A 22,073-nucleotide genomic window follows, 5' to 3' on the forward strand; every position below is an offset into this window, starting at 1 on the left:
GTGATTTCTGTGAAGGAAAGAAGCTGAAAGCTGCCATGTCTTGTCTGACCTGTATGGTTTCTTACTGTGAGCAGCACCTCCAGCCCCATTTTAGTGTTGCTGCATTAAAGAAACACAAGCTGGTCAAAGCTACTCTAAAGCTTCAGGAGAACATCTGCATTCGTCACGATGAAGTGATCAAGATTTTCTGCCGCACTGATCAGAAGTGTATTTGTAGTCTCTGCTCCATGGATGAACACAAAGGTCATGACATGGTGTCTGCTGCAGCAGAAAGGGCTGAAAGACAGACAAAGCTGGGACTGGATCAACAAAAAGTCCAACAGAGAATCCTCAACTTGGAAGAAGATTTAGAAGTGCTTCAGCAGGCGGTGGAGGCCATCAATCTGTCTGCTGAGAAAACTATCAAAGAAAGTCAGAACCTCTTCAAAGGTTTGATCTGTCTCTTGGAGCAAAAATGCTCAGAAGTGGAGCAGAAGGTCACATCCTATCAGATGGAGGAAGTGAGGAAAGTGGAAGAACTCCAGGAGAAGATGCAGCATGAGATCACCAAACTGAAGAAAACAGAGGCTGAGCTGGACCAGCTCTCATCTACAGAAGATCATCTCCATTTTCTCAACAACTACTCCTCCCTGTCAGATCTGAGTATCTGTACAGACTTACCCAGCTTTGAACAAGCTCAGCACTGCTTTGATGATGCTCTCAAAGCTGTGTCTGAGACCAGAGAGAAGCTGGAGGAGACTCTCAGAGACCAGACCACAAAGATTTTAGACATAGTGGATGTTTTTCTGCCTGAAGACTTCAGATCCAGAGAGGACTTCATGAAGTACTATCATCAGATCACACTGGATCCAAACACAGCAAACAGGAATCTATCTTTGAGTGAACAGAACAGAACAGCAACATGGACAAAGTTAGAACAGAATTATTCAAGTCATCCAGACAGATTTGCTAAAAGGTCTCAGGTTCTCAGTGCAGAAGGTCTGACTGGACGTTGCTACTGGGAGGTGGACTGGAGCGGGGTGGTTTACATTGCAGTTGCATACAAAGACAGAAGTGGTACAGGAACCTGGGATGAAAGCGCGTTTGGATTTAATGATAAATCCTGGGCATTGAAGTGCTCACCCACTGAATATACATTTTACCACAAAAGCAGCTGTGTTTCTATTGCAGCTCCCCGATCCTCCAGAGTGGGAGTTTATTTAAATCACAAAGCAGGAACTTTGTCTTTCTACAGCGTTTCTGACTCCATGACTCTCCTACACAAAGTCCAGACCACTTTCACTCAGCCTCTCCATGCTGGATTCTGGATTTCAAAGTCTGGAGGAATGATCAGGTTGTTGAAGTGAAAAGCAGTGACTCATCTGTGAGAATCACTGATGAAATATGTCTGCACTGTAGGAAACAGAAAATCATAGATAAATATCGTGTATGTAACTTCTAATAATAAGTATGTTAACAAAAATAGTTTTAGTTTAGATATCAAAATAAAAGACAAAAACACCAGATTTTTATGTAATAAAAATTTGAAACAAAACATAAATGCAGTTTTGGAATAAACTTAACTGTAAACACAACAGTTAAAATAACAATGAAATCTAAAAAATATCTACCCAAAAAAAGAAAATCAACAACAGAAAAATGATTTCTTGAACAAAAATCTGCACACGAATCTGTGAGCTTCAAGAAGACGTCCTCCAAGCTGTCAGGACTCTCATGATGTCTTCAAGTAATCAGAGTTTGCTGATTACCTTTGTTTCTAAAATGATTTTTAAATACTTTGTGTTGCTGTATTTGAGTCTAAGAAGATAGCAAACGTCATTTTTGTGCTGCATATAATTTGTTGTGAATGTAACATTTTTTGGAATTATGAAAACTGTCATTTCTATTTCTCTCTGAAATTTTCATTTGATCAGCTAATAAGAGTGAGTCAAAAATCAAAGGCATTTGTTATATTAGAGGTGAGATGTCGATTAACATTTACTCACTTCATGATCACATTATGTTTCATCTATTAAACATTAAAAAAAGAAATGGATTAGTCTGTAATGAGTATTAACCCTTGTGCTATCTTAGATGACCCACCCTTACATTGACGTGTTCTCCCTACCATGACAAAGGTGGATAAAGGTGGAAAGATTTCATGTAATCCATGGACACCAGTGAAGATCACAAATCATTGTAGAAAAAAGGTTCAGAGCACTGTCTAGTGGGTCTAGATGACCCCACTCCCAATGGTAAAGTGCCTGGGATAGCACAAGGGTTAAGAGTAAAAGCATTTATCTGTTTTAGGTGCTGAAATACGCATGAATGTCTGTTGATAAACTTTATTATAAGAGAAAATTGATTTAATTTTATTGAAATGAATTTTTGGGGTGGAGTTCAAACTTTCCATGGTAAAAATCAGGGGGAAAACTGTGTAATAAAAAACTATAAACAAAAGTACAATGTCTCCTTGACTCTTCATCATTAATACTACATTGTTATGCTGAAACAGTACAGCAGTCATGTTTTTAATCTTTTGTTTCCACACTGCAACATAAATTGTGCCATAAGAATAGTAGAAAAGAAATCTTAAACCTTCTAAATAGATACAGGTACGGAGCACTTAAAGGGACATAGAAGCAAAAACATGAGTGCTGGTTTCTCGTACACACCAGTTGTTCACAGCTGCTGTCTCTCCTGCTCCAAAACAAACCACGACATTAGAACTGGTTTTAGGCGACGTTCAGAGATAACATCACGGTGACGCAGAGGAAATAAACCAGTTATGTTTTTGTAGGAGATTCAGAAGGTAAAATAAAACTCAATAAGATCATCTAATGTTGTTTTTATGTAACTGACTCTGAAAAAGTCTCCTCTGTGCCAAAGACCTCGTAGTTTCTCGTGCACACTAGAAACCAGCTCTATTTTTGTCCCTTTAGGGGCTCTCTAGACAGACATAAAGGAGGGTAAGAAATGTTTTTTTTTTCTGAAACCTTTTGCTTTCATCCCCAAACAGCAAAGTTTTAATTAGTGTAAAGAATCAAGCCGTGCCATCAGATTGTGTTACTTTATGATTTATTACACAACGTTTGAACATTCCACAACAACCATGCACGAAGAAAAGGGGAAATATACAAAGCTTTGCGGGCCTTGTTGACGGCAGTTCTGAAGAACCTCGGCCTCGTTTCTTCATGAAAAACTCAAATGTGAGGAGACGCCGCGGGTGATGGGAGACTAAAAAATAAAATATTTAGAACTGTGCTCCATGTGTCACACATTCAAATGCATTCATGTTTATTTTGGGACAGTTTTAGGATGATCCCAGATTCCTTCATGTGAAGAATGCAAACTTCAACCAAACTTCCTCTTCTCTAGCTTTGTATTCAGCAAAGTAAATGACACCATAACAAACAATGACATTTACGATGAAGACTGTCAGCAATCCATAGAGTCATCATTTTGAACACATCCATCCACAGAGCAAAGATTCATTCTGTTGAACTTCTCTCTAAAATTGTACACACAGCTGATAAAACCACCTTAAAAAAAAAACTTCCACCTTAATAATTTGTGTGTCTGTTTTCAATAACCTGAAACATTTTTCATATTTTGAGCCATGATATTTACCACAAATCCACGTTTAGTCGCCTACATCACAGCACAAATGCTGCTGCTGATTCCACGAAGTTGAAAACATCCAACACTAAACCAACAACCAAACTGAGTCCCAAAAGGAAGCTGCATGGAGAAGAGCAGAACCCAGAAAGGGTCGGACCCCAGGTTCACTGTATGGCGCCCTCTGGTGTCTGTGTGGAAAAGTGCAGGGCTCTGAAGACATCCACTGAAATGTGCAACTTTTCTGACTGAAACAGAAAAACTCCACGTAGATTTGTTGGAAAGGTTTTCTCTGAGCCACAGCTGGATCCCTTTTTACAGCTACCACCAGGTGGGCTTCATAAATCAATCAAATTATCAACTATTTTAGCAGCTTTTACAAACAGCAGCTGTGCTGCAGACTTTATTTCTTGCAAATTATAGCAAACATAAAATCTTTTTTGGTGAAAAAGTTTTTTGTGTGCCTAAGAATAAGTCAAGGTGACAGTTTCTACTTAAAGAAGCTTCATGAGGTCACGCGTGTTAGCCACACAGACTAAAACCTCTCATGCTAACATTAAAGCAGGGTTTCAGTGAAACTGAAGTCAGACTCGGATCAAACGTCTGCTGTGAATTGGGGACACAAAGCTGACAGTCGTCCTGTAACATCTCCAGTATGGAGTCTGACTCCAAAGAGTTTGTACAAAAGTCAGGATGAGGATGGAGCAGGCGGCCGCAGCTAGAAAGCATCTTTAAATATCTAACTTGGCTACATACAAATTTGTAGAAAAAGCTAAATAAAGTGAATAGAAAAACAATGAAAGTGATCAAGTTTATATCAGAGGACTGAAACTGTCAAGAAGCTGCCTTTAAATCAACTGAACGTTGGATGCAACCACTTCAAGGTAAATTCAAACAATCCGTTTGGATTTTTTTTTTACACAGTTTTCTTTTGCCAGTTAAAAAATGTCCTGAAAAACTAATGTTTCCAAGCTAAAATGTTCGTAGCCTGATCCCATTCTTTGGTAAAGGAGGGTCACAACAGTAAGGAGGCATTTTCAATACATCAGTTTACAGGATGCAACTCATTTCAACAAAAAGGGACAGAAATGACTTCAATGTAGGTTTTAAAATACGGCATGAATAAAAAGTGATAGTATCAACGTTGCCGTGGTAACCTACAACACATAAACACATTATTGCACCAAACTGAAGCTTTTCTAAACTTTGTCATTTCCCATTTCTGAGCTGCTCATGCTTGAATACAGTGAAAGAAAATAAATGTTTAGTTTGTCGGATGATCCATCAAACCGTATGTGACTAAGTGCTACACCTTTGTCATGAGGTCAACAGGGTCATGGGATTTAACCAAATGCAAATCTCGGACCAAACTTCTTTTTCTACATGTACATTTTTAGGGTTAAATGGGATTTTAGTAGATTGAATTTTAAAACATCTTGTTAAAAAAACAACCAGAAATGAGATTTACAACAAATCTTTCCAATTGTAAAAATTGCAAAATCATGTTTGGCAACTAACTGCCATTTACAGAAACAGCGCCCTCTAGCGGCAGACTGAGGAACAGTCCTACAGTGCAGGAACGATGAGCTAATAAAAGGCGATGGTTTCAGTGTTTAACCAATCAGAGCGATGAAGAGGAAGGGTAGGGGTTTTATCTGATTATTCCCAACAGGGTAACCCTTTTATTGACTGTAGTCAATGTTTTGATAAAAACATCTCCAAACACAATTCTGTCTCAAACTAAAAGCAATATCAGGGTAAAACAAATATTTAAATTAACATTTTGTCCACTTGGTTGAGTTCTTTTATAGGAAAACAGGATTAAAATGATTCTGGGAGTCCTTTTAAGGGCAGAGGTCTGTAATAAGAGCGTAATTCACACATAAAGGTCTGGAATGCAAAAACAACTAAAAGAGGAAACAGTTGAAATTATTTAGGAAAGAAAATGTTTGCAAAAAAAAGAAAACCAGCTAACTATACAAAAACACGGTCTTGTTTTTATTCAATAAAAACTGCTCATCTGAAAGCAGCATGTTGATGGTAAAGTCCTCAACGAGTTTCAATAAAGCACAACTAAGTTGGGTAAAAACATTTTGCATGAAATGTGACTCCAGTTAGTGTTTTCAAAAGAAAAACTGAAGAAAAAAGCATAAATGTCTGCCATAAAAAACGAATAAGCATCATTTTCATTTTTACATTGAGCTTTCTAAACACTTTTCCCGGTTCAAAGGTTTCAAACTAACGCAACACATGTAATGAGAAGAAGCACTTGATAAATGAAACGTGCACATGTGAGTTTACACATCAAAAATCCTTTACAAACACATCTCATCTGTTTGCCACCTATAAGCTGAGCTTGAATATTTCCTGCATGCAAAAAAAGTGTTGATGTTTAAAACTCATTGTTTGGAGAACTTGAACCTCCTGAAATGGAATAAATTTGATTTAAATTAGATGGAAGCACTGATTCACCATCAGTGCTTACATCTTATAGATAATTATATAGAGTAAAACCAAATTTTTCTTCAGATTTTTCATTGAAACTTCTTTTTTTTAGTCATAAATTTGCTTCTTTTGAGTTCTTTTCCAAAAACGGACCAACATTCAAAGTACATTCTCCTCTTCTGTAGCACATCTGTTGTCTTTGTGATGACCTCCTCTGTTGGAGGGCATGAAACTGCAGCTAATAACTTCAGATAGATGCGTCTGTGTGTTGGGAATACGATGCTACATAAGTCAGTGGAAAACAGCCGTGTTCAGTATACACTATAGATGCACTATAGATCTCAGCAGGATTACTGAAAACTGCTGTGGATTATATTGATGGCAGTCACACAAATGACAACAACACAGTATTATTCCTATAAAAAGCCTTCCTGCTCTCACCTTCACTGCCCCTAAACTGCAGCAGGAAGCCTGTGCATGTGTGTTCTGTCCCGGCAGGGGCGGGGCAGACCCGTCACTCCGTGGCCGTCTTCTCTTTGCAGGAAGGTTCACAGAGGATGTCTTTGTGTGGAAGTGGGTACGGGAACGCGGCTCCACTGCAGGTGCTACTGTAAGCCAGTTTGTTGAGGCGCGACAGGCCTTTGATGCTGCCCGGAGGCCGCCCTGGGCTGACCTTGTACCCCGCGGCTCGCGTCGTGCCGAGCGGCCGTCCCGGGCTCGTCTTGAAGCCGGCAGCCCGGGTGGTGCCGAGCGGTCGGCCGGTGCTGGTTCTGTACCCAGCTAGTTTGGTGGTTCCCAAAGGTCGCCCCCGTCGGCCCGTCTTGCCGGCACCTTTGCTTTTCTTTTTGCCGGCGTCCGGCGCTTGCTCGGCGCCCTTCATGCCGGCTATTTTCCCCTGCGAGCGCGGGTCGCTCCCGAGAACGTCCTGTCTCTGGCACACCATGGGCTTGTGGCTCTGGGCCGGTAGGGCCATGGGAGCTAGCGTCATCTGGAGGGACGTGGTGGGGGGTGGAGGGTAGAACTTGTTGGGCTGGGAGGTGCACAGGTCGAAGTGAGAAGCAGGGTGGTGGCCGTCCTCTGCCAGGCACGAGGGCCTGCTGCTCATGCAGAAGTCGCTGGTCGTCACCTGGCGCATCATCTTCAGCTGGGAGGAGGAAACTCTGGATTATTTTCCAACACTGAAAGATTACAATACATGATTGAACCTTACAGTTAGATGACAAAAAGTCTGTTAAAAAAAGCTCAATAACATTAGAATACAGTTCCCAGGAGAATAAAATTACTAATTAAAGATTGTAAACAAAAAAAACTGTAAAATATTACGATTTACCAATAAGAGTTCTTTCGATTAAAAAATAAAAAAATTGATATAGAAGATTCCAGCCGTCACCTTAAATGACTATTTCAATGAAAAGGGTGTTTTTTTTTTAAAGCAGAATGTAAACAGAGAGCTCTCAGCAAAAGGAAGGGGATGGAGGGTGTGTTTACACCACACCAGTGGTCCCGCCCATGAGTTGGAGGCAAATTTCTAGCCTACAACCTGCTAGAAAAACTACAGATTTCTTGATTTTGGCTGAAAACGGCATAAACAGAATCAAAAGACCACGGCTTTCCAGTGGATCATAAGACGATTAAAGTGGGTCTTTAAAGCTAAATTTGGCCAATATCTGGTAAAACACTTAAAATATTCGATGAGGACGTACTATTGGCCAACATTTTTTAATAAATTCAAAAAATATTTTTTTACCACCCAAAGAATATATATATAATTATATATTTGTGTGTGTGAATTGAATACAAGACATTTATGATTTCTCAATATTTCTGAAAAAAAAACTAAATCTCAAATTTGTTTTTTTGTTTAAAAAAAAGTTTTTCTTTTCTTTTAGGCCTTGGCTTAATAAATATTCTCCACTTACCTTTAGAAAGATTATTTTGGTAAATCAATGCGCATAAAAAAATAGGACCTTTAGAACCAAAATGAGGAGGAGGAGGAGGAGGAGGTTATAAATACTTGAAGTGTGAGGAAGAGGAGCAGTGTGACAGTCTGCTCCTTCCTGTCTGTCTCTCCTGCAGGAGGTGCAGACTTTACTCCCACATCTACCGTCCGTAGTAACATAACATCCATTCATAAAAACAAAACAAAAAAACATGAGGAGGCGCGTGAAACATTCCGCGTCTTTGCAGAACCCCCCTGAAAATTCGGTTCATGAAATGTTAATGAGCAGCAGCGTTTAGCTCGGTTCTGGCCCGAATAATGACGGTTCCGGCACCGCGGAGAGCAAAGATGCTTGATGAAAAGCTAACCCTGAAGCGGCTTCACCTCCACACCGAACCCAAACCGCCGGGAGGAGCACAAAGGTTACCGTACCTCGATTGTTAGCAGGAATCGGCGTCGAAAGGGTTAAGGAGAAAAATCAGCTTTCATCCCCTCAAAGCGTCAGTCGATTCATTTTTTAGCTAGTTTTTTAATTTTATTTTAGCACCACGGGCCGTCAGCCTGCTACCAGGTGCTCACCACATCCACACGTTCCGGGGGGAGCCAGGAGGAGGCGAGCGGAGGTGAAAGGAGGTTTTAGTTCCCAGCGCGAGCGCTTTGGAAAAGAAACGCAGCCATTTTCCATTAAAAATTAATAAGACAGGGAGAGCAGTCTGGGCATGCGCAGAAGGGCAGGCAAAGGTTGTGTGTTTTTTAAAGCCTCCCTTCTTTCAAAAACACTGAAACGGGCGTTTTACACACTTTAAAATACTAAAAATTATTTTTTTTGGGGGGGTAAACATATAACCAAGTTGATTTATAAAAACAATTAAAAGTATTTTATATGTATCAGTTTCATAGTAAAGACAGCTGTTGAATAATTAACTGTGCACCATCCTCATGCTCATCTTTTTCAAACATCACACGGTTTAAGGGTCTCTGAGCTCAGCTTTTGTTTTATTTTGAACAAAAGTATTTCCATGTTTGTACATAAATCTAACCAGAGAAGAAGAAAATCAGTCTACATCACATTTAGAGAAGAGAAGAGATGTGGAATCAGATATTTGGGTATAAAAATTACTGAACACAGGTAAGGAATTAAAAAAAAAAAAAAAAGATGATTGTATTTCAATAAAATATAGACTAAAATATTTTTGCAGGACTTTGATGAAAGCAGAGAGATGACAGGATCTTCGGTTGTAGAAATTCCTCCACTGAGCGTTGCTTTGTGGCCTACAACACTTTGTACCGGCCTTTGCTTGTTGGCTGGTAGGAATTTTGCTGTGGATTGATGGGAAAAAAGGCACAAAGGGTTAGAACAACCTCCAGCTAGTGTTTAGGAATCACTTGTGATGTTCACACAGGAAAGTACAGATGATTCCCTGAAAGTGCCACTTACTAATCTGATGAGCTCTTCTTTGATGAGCCGCGTAATCTCGGTTTTAGCTTTTTGTACGGCAAGTTCATTTGCACCTAGAAAACAGTTGAGTTTGATTATTTCACATGATCCGTGCGGCTTCATTGATGAGAAGTTGACTTTAAAAGGTAATGACACGTCCTCAAGTTGAAATAGCATAATTATTGGTAAAAGTGAAAACATTTTCTACTATAACCAGAACTGAGCATGTGCTCCCACACGGTTTTATTGGCATCTCTGTCACTTAGTTTGAAAAGCCAAGTCTGTCTGCAGATTGTACGGATCAGAACAGTGATAGCAGAGCAAACACCCTTCCTTATGGCTTCCTTTTATAAATGATCCCACAAACAAACATTCTCTGTTTAGACTTCTGGAAATCCTGTGGAAACTGATTGAGACTTTTATAATTTTAAAAAAAAAAGATCATCTTTTGAGCTATTTTAAAAGTGCTCCCAGTGTTCTTTTAATAATGATTATGGAGTTTTCAGCCCAAATGAAAAACCTGTCATTTTCTAGGACATAGTGTCTGCAGAGCGGCAGGAGTTCATTACCCATAACCCACCAGAGCCATCTGTTTACATGTTTTCTCGCTAGCTCACAGCCTCTCACACCCCCAACCCAACATTACATGCCCGGTGCAACAAAAATGTAATTGAAATAAAAAATAAAATCATTTTCAAACTGCTTTTTTCCCTCTGCTCCTGATTTAAATGGTTAGACTAAAGAAATACTCAGACGTGTAATTTTGAGTTAAATGTCCTTATTCATGTCCTCTGTCATCAGAAAAATGCCACATGTTGAAAACACTACAAACATGATCTTCATCAGACATTCAATGTTCTGGAGAACCAGAAACCTCAGCCTTTAGTTTTCGTGACACTTACTCTCAATGGCCAGATAAATTTTGCGTTCTCCCTCTTTGGGTTCTTTTCCTGGAGGGAAATAGGTTCCCCTGATGGTGATGGCTGCCTCAGAGTATTCACCGATCCTCTGCAGGGCCTCTTTGGAAGTCACCTTCCACCTGGCCGTCTGGACATAAATGACATGCGTCATTGCACGGCAAAGCTTTGGTTCTCCTCCAAGCAAAAACATTTTTGTGTTTTTTGGCACTGCTGGGATTCAAGACGACAGCTTTCATGTTAAAAAGTAAAAGGCGGTTTCCTTCTGACCTGTGGGAAGTCATTGATCTCCAGCTCTTCTTCGTATCTCCTGACGGTCTCGGCCTGCTCGGCTGACTGCCTCTCCTCCTCCAGCTTCTCCACAGGTGTGTAGTTCAGCTTAGCGTTGATCTTCTCTGCCAGCTGCTCTGCAATGGTCTTGGCCGACACGGATGGACTGACAATGGGTCCTCCACGCAAAATGGCGTTCGTGGCCTGCTGCATCACATCCTGTGAACCGAAGGGGAATAAATAGGGAGAATACGATTATTCAGTGACAATTAAAGAAATTGGAGAAGGAACGGTTGCTGGAGTCTACTTCACAGAACTCATGAGGGTACCACACACACCTGAGCTTCTGCTCCCAGATTCTTCTGGGCGTTGATCTTGAGAGCCAGCTTTTTGGCCATCTCCAGCTTCTGGTTGTTTCCAGCTGACGTAGGCGTCATACCGAACCCGCCGGGAGAGGCTGCTGACGAAGAAACCACCCCCCCACCACCACCAGCTGCTCCGGGTGCAGACAGATCCTTTACCCTCTTCTTAGAGTTAAACATGCTTTCAATTTGCTCCTCGATCTAGTGAAACATAGAAGGTTTTGATGAGTTACGGTCAATACTGAACTTTTATGAAAAGACTGATTTAATTCTTCTTGTTGAGAAGAAAAACCAAAGGTTTCTCACATCCAGAGCTCCGTCCTCATCATCAGAGTCCTGCAGTCCGAGTGCTGCTTTCTGCAGCTTCTTCCTCTCATTAGCTAAGGCGTGTTCGGTTTCATCAAACTTGAAACCTTTTCCTGAGAAGCCACTGCTGCTCTTAATGGTCTTACCCTCCTGATGGGGGGGGGGGGGGGGGGGTTGAGAGATGCAGGAAGAGATGAATACTTTTTTCCAAATAAATGTGAAGTTAAAAGGTGAAATCCTGCTAGCATGACACCAAAAACAAGTCATTCAAGTCACAACAGACTTGTGTTCTTTCGAATATGACTTTTCAGAAGTTCAAATTATCTTTGCCACAAAGAGCCGCTGAGATTTTTAAGAGTTTACCGCTTTCTGCTGGTCTTTGAAGGAGGCCCAAAGCTGTTCCAGCTCCGGAGGGACAGGAGCACCTGACAGCTCCAAGCCCTTGATGATATCCCCGGCATAGCGAACCTGGTCCTCTGTGATGAATGTGTAGGCGTATCCCTGAGGGAAGCAAAGCAGTTTAACCAGAGTCGTGAGCAGAGCTGTGAAGGAGACCGCAGCAGAAAAAGGGAAAGGAATCGGTCCTAACTTTGTTGCCGGCTCTGCCCGTGCGTCCCGCCCTGTGGACGTAGTCCTCGTAGTGGTTGGGACAGTTGTAGTTGACCACCAGGATCAGCTGCTTGACATCCAGGCCTCTGGCGGCCACAGACGTGGCCACCATCAAGCGACAAACTCCGTTCTTGAAGTCGTTGATGATGCTGTCTCTGTCGTACTGATCGATTCCTAAAAAGGTGAAAAATGACGGGTAACTGCTTCCACATCAAAACGAGGAACACTTTATTCAACGTGACGTCAGAGTAGCTGAACGGCTCTGGAATGGAAGGATATACTAGTCTATCCTTAATATTATCCTGATCTTTTTGCAATTCAGTTATATTTTTTGGAAACAATTCTAGTTTGGAGGATGGACTGATTTCAGGATTTAAGTTGGCCTATAAAAGCATGTTGACATAACTTATATTATTTATATGTATAAAGTAGCCAATTTACCAACGTATGGCTATAAACAGATGAAAATTAAAATGATTTGAAGATATGTGTAGCATGCAGAGGCAACATGGCCAAAAGAAAGAGGTTCAAGGATTTCTTTCTCATTATTCAAAAAAAGTAAGAAAACCGATTCAAAGCACTGGCACAGCGTGCAAATGGGACCAGAGCGATGGCGAAGAACAGATTGTGTAATCCTGGAAATGTTAATGTCAAAAATTCAATACATTCACTTGAAAACAGAAAAAAAACATTGAATTTAACAGTGAAAAGGTTCATCGGAGCTGAAGCAAACAAAAAACATCATCCTGGAATCTTTACACATTAGTAATGTTTTAAAATAAATGATAGTTAGCCATTGATAATTATTAACATATTCAAAATATTACTGATAGCTAATAAATATATAATATTCTTATGAATATCTTTTGATTACATGAAATGTGATACTTAAGAAATCCTTACAAGTATTTTAATCTACTGTCCAGTGATAGTTGATATATTTTTATATTAAAGTTCCACTCTGATCATCTTTTGATCTGTAATTAAAGCCTTCCAATTGGTCTGTTACGGTAATTATGCCGTTTTCAGCCAAAATCCATACGCCTGTGTCATCTTCTAGGAGTTTTTGGAGAGCGGCAGGAGTTCATGAGAAATTCACCTCTGAGTTGTTGCCACAAAGCAACCCTGCTCCCCCTTCCCCTCCCTTATGGTGAGAGCTCTCTGTTTACACGCTCCTCCCGTTATCCAGCAGCCCCTCAAACCCCCGAACCAACAAAAATGTCAAGCAATATCTGAGCTATCCAGCAGGAGCCAGATGCCAGCTCAGACGAGGAAAAATACTCCAGAATGTGGATCTGATCAGAAAACTCCAAATCCAAGAAATGTTAAGGAAATCTAAAACTGGATTATATCTCAACTGTAAAGAGGTTTTTCCCAGCTAAAAGCCGGATTTAGTACCTCCATGTAAAGACAGGCAGGGATAGGAGGCCTTCATCAGGTCTTTCAGCAAACCGTCGGCGTGCTCCTGCTTGTCCACAAAGATGATGACAGATCCTTTCTCCTGGTAGTGGCCCAAAATCTCCAGCAGCTTCAGGAATTTCTGATCCTCTTCAATCACGAGCTGCAGGTGGAATAATGCAGAGTGGAGGAGTTAAGATGGAACAAAGAGTCCTTCAATCAAACGCTCATCTCAGTGGACAGCAAGGAAACTGTTTGTGTCACAAGTGTCAGGAGTTTCCCAGCCTGAAGCAGCAGAAACCAGTATTTACCACATGTTGCTCCACGTCTGAGCAGACGACGCTGCGGCCGCCCACCTGCACCTCGATGGGCTTGGAGAGGATCCTGCGGGCCAGCGCCTCCATGGCTCTGGGGAAGGTCGCTGAGAACATGACGGTCTGCCGGTCTGGACGTACATTGTCCACAATACGCATCACCTGGTGTAGAGGTGGGGATGGGAATCATTGAGATGTTAATACTACTCCTGTTACTGATACTGCTCATCGATTCGCTTTTCTTATCAATACTTTTCTGTGTGAAAACAAGGAGGGAAAAGAAAAATTACCTGTGTACAGGAAAACCTTTCATTTTAGAAAGATTAAAACACAATGTTAATTTAACATTCTTTGATGTAAAATAAAATGATCAATAAATATTAAGGTCTCTTTGTAATAATACCACCACACCAAGCTGCAGTACTGTTGCAGATTCAGTCTTTCCAGCCTGGTGCAGGTTAATAATTTTGTTTCTGGTGTCCTTAGACAGCTCTTTGGTCTCTGCCACAGAGGAGTTTGGAGTGTGACTGTTTGAGGTTGTGGACAGGTGTCTTTCTATAGATAACCAGTTCAAACGGGTGCCATTAATACAGGTAACCAGTGGAAGACACGGGATCCTCTTACAGGTCTGTGAGAGCCAGAAATCTTGACCAAACATTTATTTTCCACCATAATTCACAAAAATTCTTTAAAAATCAGACAGTGATTTTCTGTATTTCTTTTTTTCATTTTGTCCGTCATAGTTGAGGTCTACCTCTCATCTTTAAGTGAGACCCTTGCACAATTGTGGCTGAAAAAACAAAAAACTTCTTAGCCTCTGTACTTTGGAAATACAGCCACACTTTGGACCTTTTTGCTCGCGGCTGTTCTGCCGTCCACGTGCGGTTTTTGTCACCGTTAGTGCAGGACTATGTGTGTGTGAAAGCACGTGCGGCGGGAGAAGCCCCTCCCCAAAAAGCAGCGAGAAGAGAGAGACAGACGGCCAGTTCTACTAACCCACATCCAAACAAAGTAGTGTTGGCCATGTCGGGGCTGTTGCAACGCCACTATGCCGGTACCGTTAAGAAATACCGTTAAGGCTGAAACTTATATGTCCGGTAAAAACATGGACGTGGCATCGATACCAAATGGTACCGGCTTTGGTACCGCATCCCTATGTAGAGGGCAGGTTAGTGTATTTGTTAATTCACTTGTGTCTTCACAAATACAGGATAAAGTACCATCCAAACACATGAAAGTGAGCTAGCAGGCCTAAAGAGGAAAATGGTGAGAAAACGGGTAAAGTGGCGCCACACCCACCTGGGGCTCAAACCCCATGTCGAACATCCTGTCAGCTTCGTCCAACACCACATAGGTCGCTCTGCGCAGGTTGGTAACCCGACCTACACATCAAGAAAAAGGAGCAGGAGGAAATCCATCACCTTCAACAAAAAGCCACACAAACAGCTTTTTCCAAAATTTTCAACTATATATTTTTGTTAAGATGCTCGTCAGTCTATTATTTATCAAAACAAATGTTCCCTCAGGTGTGGGGTTCTAATCTATTTGCAGTTGTGAAGTGTTTTGTTTTTTTGGCTTCTCTCTGCTCTTGCGTACCATCTTAGGGGCACGACGGACCTGTAAATGTCAGAAAACAGCCTCAAGACAATACAAGAGCTGGCGCCCCATCAAGCATTACCTGACCGAGCGCCTTTTTACCTACAAGGGAAACATATTAGAGATTACCTCGCATGTGTGGAAACCAGAGCAACCTCCTCATTGACAAACGTAAGCAGAGGATGCTTTCCTAAACCCACAGTCCAAGTGAGAATCAGCGGCTTTCATGAGCCCAAAACCACATTTATCACGACACGATACAAAGCTCAGCTAGCAGATATGCTGAAGGTATAACGGTGATGCAGTGTAGACTTAGTGAGCGTTGCAGGTTGGATGAAACCGTGGAAAGCAGCGCCAGCCCACCTACCTGTGCTTGGCCCTGATCTTCAGGATCTTGTAGATCGACTGATCTCCAGCGGTCAAACAACGTCAACAGTTTAGTAAATGGTACGGTTTTGAAATATAATCATGCTACAACATTTAACCAATTAAAAAGCTCTCAAACTGTCTTCTTTCAGTGACATTGTCTTGAATGGGGGGATACAGGCAGACAAACTCACCGCTGTTGGCCCCCAACATGTCAATCATTCTTCCTGGGGTGCACACGATGATCTCAGCTCCTCTCTTCAGCTCAGCAATCTGAGGAGTAACAACCACAGAGTTGAGGTCTTCAGAATCTTCCAATACTCATTACATTCATACATTTTTGTGTTATACTATTTTTTTGCAATCCTGATTAAGTTACTGCAACTTTAATGACTTAAATGTTCTGTCCATCTTTACGGAGATCTTCCTTTAAAGAACCCAGAAAAAAAAAGTCTAAACCGAAAAATCAAAGCTTTGCTTCACTGCCTTGACTATTTATTTTTCAATAAAATAAATATATTCAGAAATTTTTTTTTTATTCCAAAACAACATATTTCAAATCAGTCTAAAAAATCCGTTATTATGAGAAGATTTGCAGTCCAACATTGCAAACATTCCCAATGTTCAGAATGACTTAAAAATTCAAAAACTGCATTTTTTGCTTTACTGTAGATCAATATGGGTTCATGTAGTATACTGAATATCTCACCTGCTCACTGATGCCTGTGCCCCCGTAAACACACACCACCCTGAGTCCCAGTGCTTTGGAGAACTTCTTGCATTCCTTTGTGATCTGCAGAGCCAGCTCTCTGGTCGGCGTCATGATCACAGCTGCAGCAGACGGAGAACAACACATGAGTGGATTCCTAAGCCTTGAGCTTTACATGAGGTACAAATATTTATTATCAATTCTGTCATCAACTATTCACTACAAGCAGTAAGAATTGTTGTTAAAACAGGAAGAACGTTGGTTCTAGTTTAGTTCATCTCACTGCAGTTGGTTCCAGTCAGGGACGTCCTGATCAGGTTTTTTTGGCACCGATTGCATTCAGAGTCATTTGATTTTGAGTTTCTGCTGATACAGAGTCCTGATCAAATGCATAAAAAATAAAGAACAAATGCTATATATGAACAGATCCAGGATGTTTTTTAATTTTTTATCATTTAATATTTAAACAGTGCGTCTCAGTGAAGTATAGCTTTAACAATCAAGTAAACAGAGCAACTTTCAGTAGGAAAAATAGTTAACGATTAACTAGTTGATTAGGTGATAATTAGTCATATGAAGAAGTTGAGGGACTTTAGGTTTAGTATCTTCAGAACTACTGAACATTTTATTATAATTAAGATTCTTGTTTACATGCAAATTAATTAAAACTATAAATGACTTTCATCCAAAATGGTTGTAGCATAAAGATGATGACGAGTTTTCATGACCAGCTTATGTCAGTGTAACATTTGATGAAGTTTGGTTGTTTTTGTCACTTTTTCCTGGAGCTTGCAGTTAGTAAACGGTCCCTTAGCAGCTGTCTCACTGCTGTCTCTGCGTTTATTCTCATCTAAAAGATTTAAAAATATACTTTCTTTAAGGTTGTTTGCATTAACACAAACCTACGGAGACCCTTGCTGTCAGTTCTAAAAGTTTATTGAAGAGTTGTTGATCTCAGAAGTATGACTCTACTCTACAGTTCCTTTACTGAACTGTTTTTGTGCGCCTCCCGCTCATGCTAGTGTGTTCTTCTGCTACACTTTACGGCAAAAGAATGTTGGGATCCATTCATGATATGCAGACTTATAGCAGAGCATTGATCTGTAATAATAAGATTTGAATGTCTAGTGTTGATCACAATAAGGAGAATAAAATAAATATCTGATCCCTGATCGAGATACAACATCCGATTCTGATGAAGTCTGAAACTACGTGATCGGGTCGGGACATTTCTAGTTACAACAGTAAAAAGCAGCGGAGAAAACAAAAAGTTGCAAACGATCTTACAGATGGGTCCCTCAGACTCCTCCAGGGGCCTCTGGTCCATGATGTGTCGGAACATTGGGAGCAGGAACGCGATGGTTTTGCCGCTGCCCGTCTTCGCGATGCCAATGAGGTCTCGACCCGACATGATGGCGGGGATGGCCTGAGCCTGGATGGGGGTGGGTTTATCGTAGCCCTGCCTGGTGGATTGGTGAGGAAAAAGTATTACTAGTGTTTGGTCACGCGTGTTTACGGTTGGTAAACCATCGCATCAAACATCAACTCACTTCTTCAGAGCGGAAAGGATTTTCATGGACACCCCGCACTGCACCCAGGTCTTGATGGGTTTAGGACAGCCTTTTCCTTTCACCATAATGCCTTCCAGTTCTAACCTGTATGCATTCACTTCTGCATGGATGGGAGAACAACCGAGCACACGTGTGAGCTGGAACATCAATGAAGACAAACTAACAACTAAGGAAGTCGTTTAACCCATAGAAGTCCTCCAACGCACCGGTGCGTTTACCAAACACATTGGCGTAGGAATGCCACCATTAATATACTTCTCCTTCAAAATATAACGTGAAGCTTTCAAAACGGTTTCAGCTTTACAAAACATGAAATAAACATAACCCCGAGTGGTGGTGGGCAGCTCGTCTGGGGCTGCTATTCTTCTGGTTGTGATCTCGGCGTTGGGGGCCCATGTGGCGGTCCTGTTGGCCCTGGTCTGGGGGGTTGACGTGTTTGCCATCATTCACCCCAGCAGAACAGAAACACTCACTGGAGCGCAGGTGTGAGCTCACCTTTGCACAAATAGTTTGCGTGACTGAATGAAATGTTTCACACGTGTTGGTCCGCATGCATAAGTATGTGTGTGTGTGTGTGAACAGTAGTTGTGTTGTGTACATGTTTGTATGTGAACATCTTTGGAGATAACAGGCATGTTTGTAACATTTGAGTGAGTGTGGACAGGCCCCGCCCCTTTTAGACCAGCATCTACACCTGACAGCAATGATTAAAAAAATTTCCAACTTGTTGCTTTATGATTCCCCCCCCTATACTTTTCTTCCTTTGTAGTGAATAAATACATTTAACTATAGATCATTTCTTTGGATCTTAACTTTGGCTTACTGACCCTCTGTTGTCATCTTTGCCAGCTCAGGAACCTCCACATAGAAGTTTTTGCGGTAGGGCTCATACTGGATCTTTGCGTGGTCGACAGGTTCCAGGATCTTCCTCTGTTTGGTCTGAAACCCTGTCAGGGCAGTCTGCAAGTCCACCTCCTCTTCCTCTGATGAGTACTGTCTCACAGCAGGAGAATTGTGGCCGTTTATTTCCAGCACAGTCATCGTTTGGAGAAAGGCTGCAGAAAGCAGCTAAAGGCGACCCACCTCCATGGCATCCTGGTCATTCTCCATCAGCTCGCCCTTCTTCTTGTGAGTGCCGGCTCCTTTTTTGGTTTTGACGACTGTCACAACTTTAGTTACCATCATCGCCCCTTTCTGTGGGAAAAAAAGAAAACAAATATCACCAACAGAAGAAGAAAAACAGACGCCAAACGGAAACAGCGTCTTATCCAACAGCAAAATATAAATAAGAAAAATGTTAGCGTGAAAACACTTTACTCACTTTGTCATTTCCCTTCATGTCACTCATGTTGAACTTCTTCACCTCCTGCTTCACCTCCTCCATGTAAGCATCCAAAGGATCCACTTCGTCCTCCTCCGCCTGCTGCTCCATGGGAGTCTCCTTCTCCTGGTCTCCATCCTCCTTCTTTTCCTCCTCTATCTCCTTTTCTTTTCCTTCTTCTTTCCCGTCTGCACTGTCGTCGTCCTCTACCTCCATTACCGCCGAGTTTTCCTCATCATCATCTGAAAGGAAAAGTTTATGATGAGCAACTATCAAAATCCCCTGAACTGGTGAAGAGATAAGTCAGCTGTTGGAGAGTCAAACAAAAATGTGAATCCTCACCTTCATCGTCCTCCAAGCTCCACTTTTTACCCTGCTTCATTTCCTCCAGCTCCTTCTTGATCTCTCCAATGTTTTCAATTGCTTTCTTCCTCTGCTCCTCCCTCCACTTCTCCACTCGCTCCTTCCTTTTCCTCATCTCCTCCTCCAGTTTGTTCTGGTCAAAGTCTTGCTGCTAAGATGAAAGGATGCTATGCTCATCTGCTGCTACATATTTCAAACAAACATTTTTCTGCAGGTACTTACATCCTCCGTCTTCTCATCCTCTTTCTCCTCTTTCACTTTTTTCTTCTCTGATAGGGGATCAACACTGTCTTTCTCTTTGCTTTTAGGCCTGTGAGTCAACATTAAAAAAATAAGCATATACAGCTATTTAATGTTAACAATATAGAGTTTGAGTGAAACTTTGTGATTACATGAAATTGTAGATCTAGTAATAATTTCTTAGGTTATTACAGTTTTCTTCTCAATTTGACAATCATTATGTTTAATGGATTCAATGTGTTGTAAGTGCACTGTGTGTTTAAGTGCAGATATGTCCATTTAGGAATAGTAGCCATCATTTTCCTTCTTTTATGGATGAATTTATATATGATATAAAATAGATTTGATCCATCTGTTTTTTTTTTGTCCCTTTTTCCTGTGTTTTTATTGCTGAAATGAACCAAAATCAAATCAATTAATCCATTTTGAATTTAGGTTCAGAAACATACATGAATTTGTTCATTTTGTCTGTAGACAGAAGGTCTTCAGTAGTCTAAAACTTCTCACTTTTCATCGTTCGTTTTTTTGCTCTTTCCTGCGCTGCCGGACCGGGACCTGCGGGCTCGACTCCTGCTGGACGACCTCTTTCTGTCGCGGCTCCTGGACCTCCTCCTGTCTCTGCTTCGGGAGCGCCTAGACACCAAAGGAAACCAGAGAACAGACGGGGGAAAATAAGATATCAGTCCGAGATTTCAGCACTTTACTAACCTGCATAAACTGAACAGACTTCACACTCCTGGTGTGGGATTTATATTCAGGATTACTGTTTAGCGATTCTCAATATTAATTCCTCAAATATTTCAAATGTTTTTTAATGAAAAACGTGCACTAAATTGTAATACTTGATCTGTGATACGATATGGTTTCCAGAACAATGTTGTCTTCTTACATAATGAATATGGACTTTACCTTTGTTTGATAGTATTAATACTTATGGATTTATGTTAAAGGCCTATAATTGTGTTTGTTAAGTAAAATAACTGATCTGAAGTTAAGAACCGGTTATTGATCATTTATGTAAAAAATTAAAAAGTTAGGTAAAGCAAAATAGGGTTGAGATTAAATGTTTGTTTCCTCCCACTCCCTTTAAAGCAAATAAACTCCTTTAGACAAACCTGATATTTATTTTTTTCTGTGCGTGTTGTGTTCTGTAAGCATTAGAGCTAACATGTCTGTTTATGATTTGGAGTAATTATAATTTATTACATGTGTATGAGAGTTTGATATGTTTCTGTATGAATATTTCTGTTTTGATTCCTTGAAATAAACCATTTATTTCCAAACCCAAATCCAAAAGGACCCCTCACATTGAACTGACCGTAAATCCTCCTTTCACTGCTCCAGGTTTAACTCACAACACTCACCTGGCTCGTTTTCGGTCTCTGGATCGGGACCTCCGACGGTCGCGGCTCCGTGACCTGTCCCTCCTGCTTCGGTCTCGGTCATCTTTTTTGGAGGACCGTTTTTCGGGGGACCGACTCTTCGATCGGGAACCTGACCGTCCACGAGACGCCGAGCGTTTCCTATAATGCCTGAACCGAAAAAATATAGTTGTCCTTTAACGTTTAACTATTTCAGAACTGTTATAGAAGAAGCACGCACAATGCATTTGCTACGGACAAAAACATAATCTTTAGCTAGCATGCTAATGCTAGCCACTCAAATCAACGCTACTTTAAAATTTAAAGTCAGCTTTTATCAATGAAAATAAAAAAGTAAATATTTAAGAGGTTACTTACGCATACCTTGACTCACGAGCCATTCTGATGTAATCAATGTAGCCTACTTAAGATTAGTGAAATGCTGCTCGATGGAACAGGACTCAAGCGATGCACCAACGTCTAAATCGGCCTAAGTCAGACAACTTCACGACTGAATCTTTTATGGCGCCGCCCTGTGGACGGAGGGCGAACAGGTCCGGAAGTGCAACACAATCATTTTTTGAAATAAACTTTATTAACAAATATTGCATATACACAGAGTATCAAACACTGACAAAAATATCAAATATCAAACACTATGCGCAAATGACAAAATGTTCACATTGCCAGGAAAATGAACAAAAATGTAAAAATAATAATGGCAAAATAAAATAGGTTAGAAAAATAATGATAAAACAAAATTATTATTTGTAAAGGATTTCAAATGTGACCATGTTTAAACTAATCTAACAGCTGTTTTGTAAGTGCATGATTCAATATTTACATACAGAATAGTGCAACACAATCATGCTATGCACTTAAAACAAACATGACCATCCAATGTGCTATATTTATATTACATTTGAGAATCTATTACTGGTTTGCAACTGA

The 22,073-nt window shown here is 40.9% G+C and overlaps 3 protein-coding genes across 7 annotated transcripts in view; 1 reads left to right on the forward strand and 2 right to left on the reverse strand.

Annotated features, from left to right (window-relative positions):
- LOC111948694 (tripartite motif-containing protein 16-like) overlaps positions 1–1,583 on the forward strand; it is a 1,907-nt gene extending 324 nt beyond the window's left edge. Inside the window, exon 1 of the mRNA XM_023962828.2 lies at positions 1–1,583. This exon is cut by the window's left edge and continues 324 nt beyond it. Coding sequence (XP_023818596.1) covers positions 1–1,346 — 1,346 coding nt within the window. The 3' untranslated portion in view covers positions 1,347–1,583.
- Positions 1,584–3,040: 1,457 nt separating this feature from the next.
- c14h5orf24 (chromosome 14 C5orf24 homolog) lies at positions 3,041–8,692 on the reverse strand. Of its 2 annotated transcripts, none has more exons than XM_004076054.5 (2): positions 8,414–8,692; positions 3,041–7,186 (listed from the first exon to the last, which is right to left on the reverse strand). In XM_004076054.5, the coding sequence occupies exon 2, from the start codon at positions 7,178–7,180 to the stop codon at positions 6,557–6,559; it is 624 nt and encodes a 207-aa protein (XP_004076102.1). In that variant the 5' UTR covers positions 7,181–7,186; positions 8,414–8,692; the 3' UTR covers positions 3,041–6,556. The 2 variants fall into 2 exon arrangements, with proteins under 2 accessions (XP_004076102.1, XP_020564312.1); XM_020708653.3 differs by lacking the exon at positions 8,414–8,692 and adding an exon at positions 7,962–8,085.
- Positions 8,693–8,948: 256 nt separating this feature from the next.
- ddx46 (DEAD (Asp-Glu-Ala-Asp) box polypeptide 46) lies at positions 8,949–21,664 on the reverse strand. 4 transcript variants are annotated; one of them, XM_011483130.3, is made up of 23 exons: positions 21,507–21,664; positions 21,126–21,293; positions 20,269–20,394; positions 19,744–19,831; positions 19,501–19,669; positions 19,159–19,400; positions 18,921–19,031; positions 18,665–18,830; positions 17,817–17,937; positions 17,554–17,729; positions 16,267–16,388; positions 15,752–15,830; positions 14,895–14,977; positions 13,593–13,757; positions 13,282–13,444; positions 11,864–12,057; positions 11,638–11,775; positions 11,275–11,424; positions 10,945–11,169; positions 10,607–10,825; positions 10,322–10,466; positions 9,420–9,493; positions 8,949–9,301 (listed from the first exon to the last, which is right to left on the reverse strand). In XM_011483130.3, exons 1-23 carry the CDS (start codon positions 21,521–21,523, stop codon positions 9,254–9,256), a joined length of 3,189 nt encoding a protein of 1,062 aa, XP_011481432.1. In that variant the 5' UTR covers positions 21,524–21,664; the 3' UTR covers positions 8,949–9,253. The 4 variants fall into 4 exon arrangements, with proteins under 4 accessions (XP_011481432.1, XP_011481431.1, XP_011481430.1 ...); XM_011483129.3 differs by having other exon boundaries at positions 19,501–19,672; XM_011483128.3 differs by having other exon boundaries at positions 21,501–21,653.
- Positions 21,665–22,073: the final 409 nt, after the last annotated feature.

The sequence above is a fragment of the Oryzias latipes genome, chromosome 14, assembly GCF_053564925.1.
Source record: "Oryzias latipes strain Hd-rR chromosome 14, Olatipes_Hd-rR_3.1".
In the NCBI taxonomy this organism is placed as follows: Eukaryota; Metazoa; Chordata; class Actinopteri; order Beloniformes; family Adrianichthyidae; genus Oryzias; species Oryzias latipes.

What these genes read in the sequence shown, in the direction of transcription:
- c14h5orf24 (XM_004076054.5), bottom strand. Translation starts at nt 7,180, where the DNA reads ATGATGCGCCAGGTGACGACCAGCGACTTCTGCATGAGCAGCAGGCCC.
- ddx46 (XM_011483127.4), bottom strand. Translation starts at nt 21,523, where the DNA reads ATGGCTCGTGAGTCAAGGTATGC. An exon ending in GGCAAAGATGACAACAGAGG is followed by an intron (nt 17,938 to 18,664) that starts GTCAGTAAGCCA and finishes CCATCCATGCAG; the next exon opens with AAGTGAATGCATACAGGTTA. An exon ending in TCAAAGACCAGCAGAAAGCG is followed by an intron (nt 11,425 to 11,637) that starts GTAAACTCTTAA and finishes CCCCCCCATCAG; the next exon opens with GAGGGTAAGACCATTAAGAG.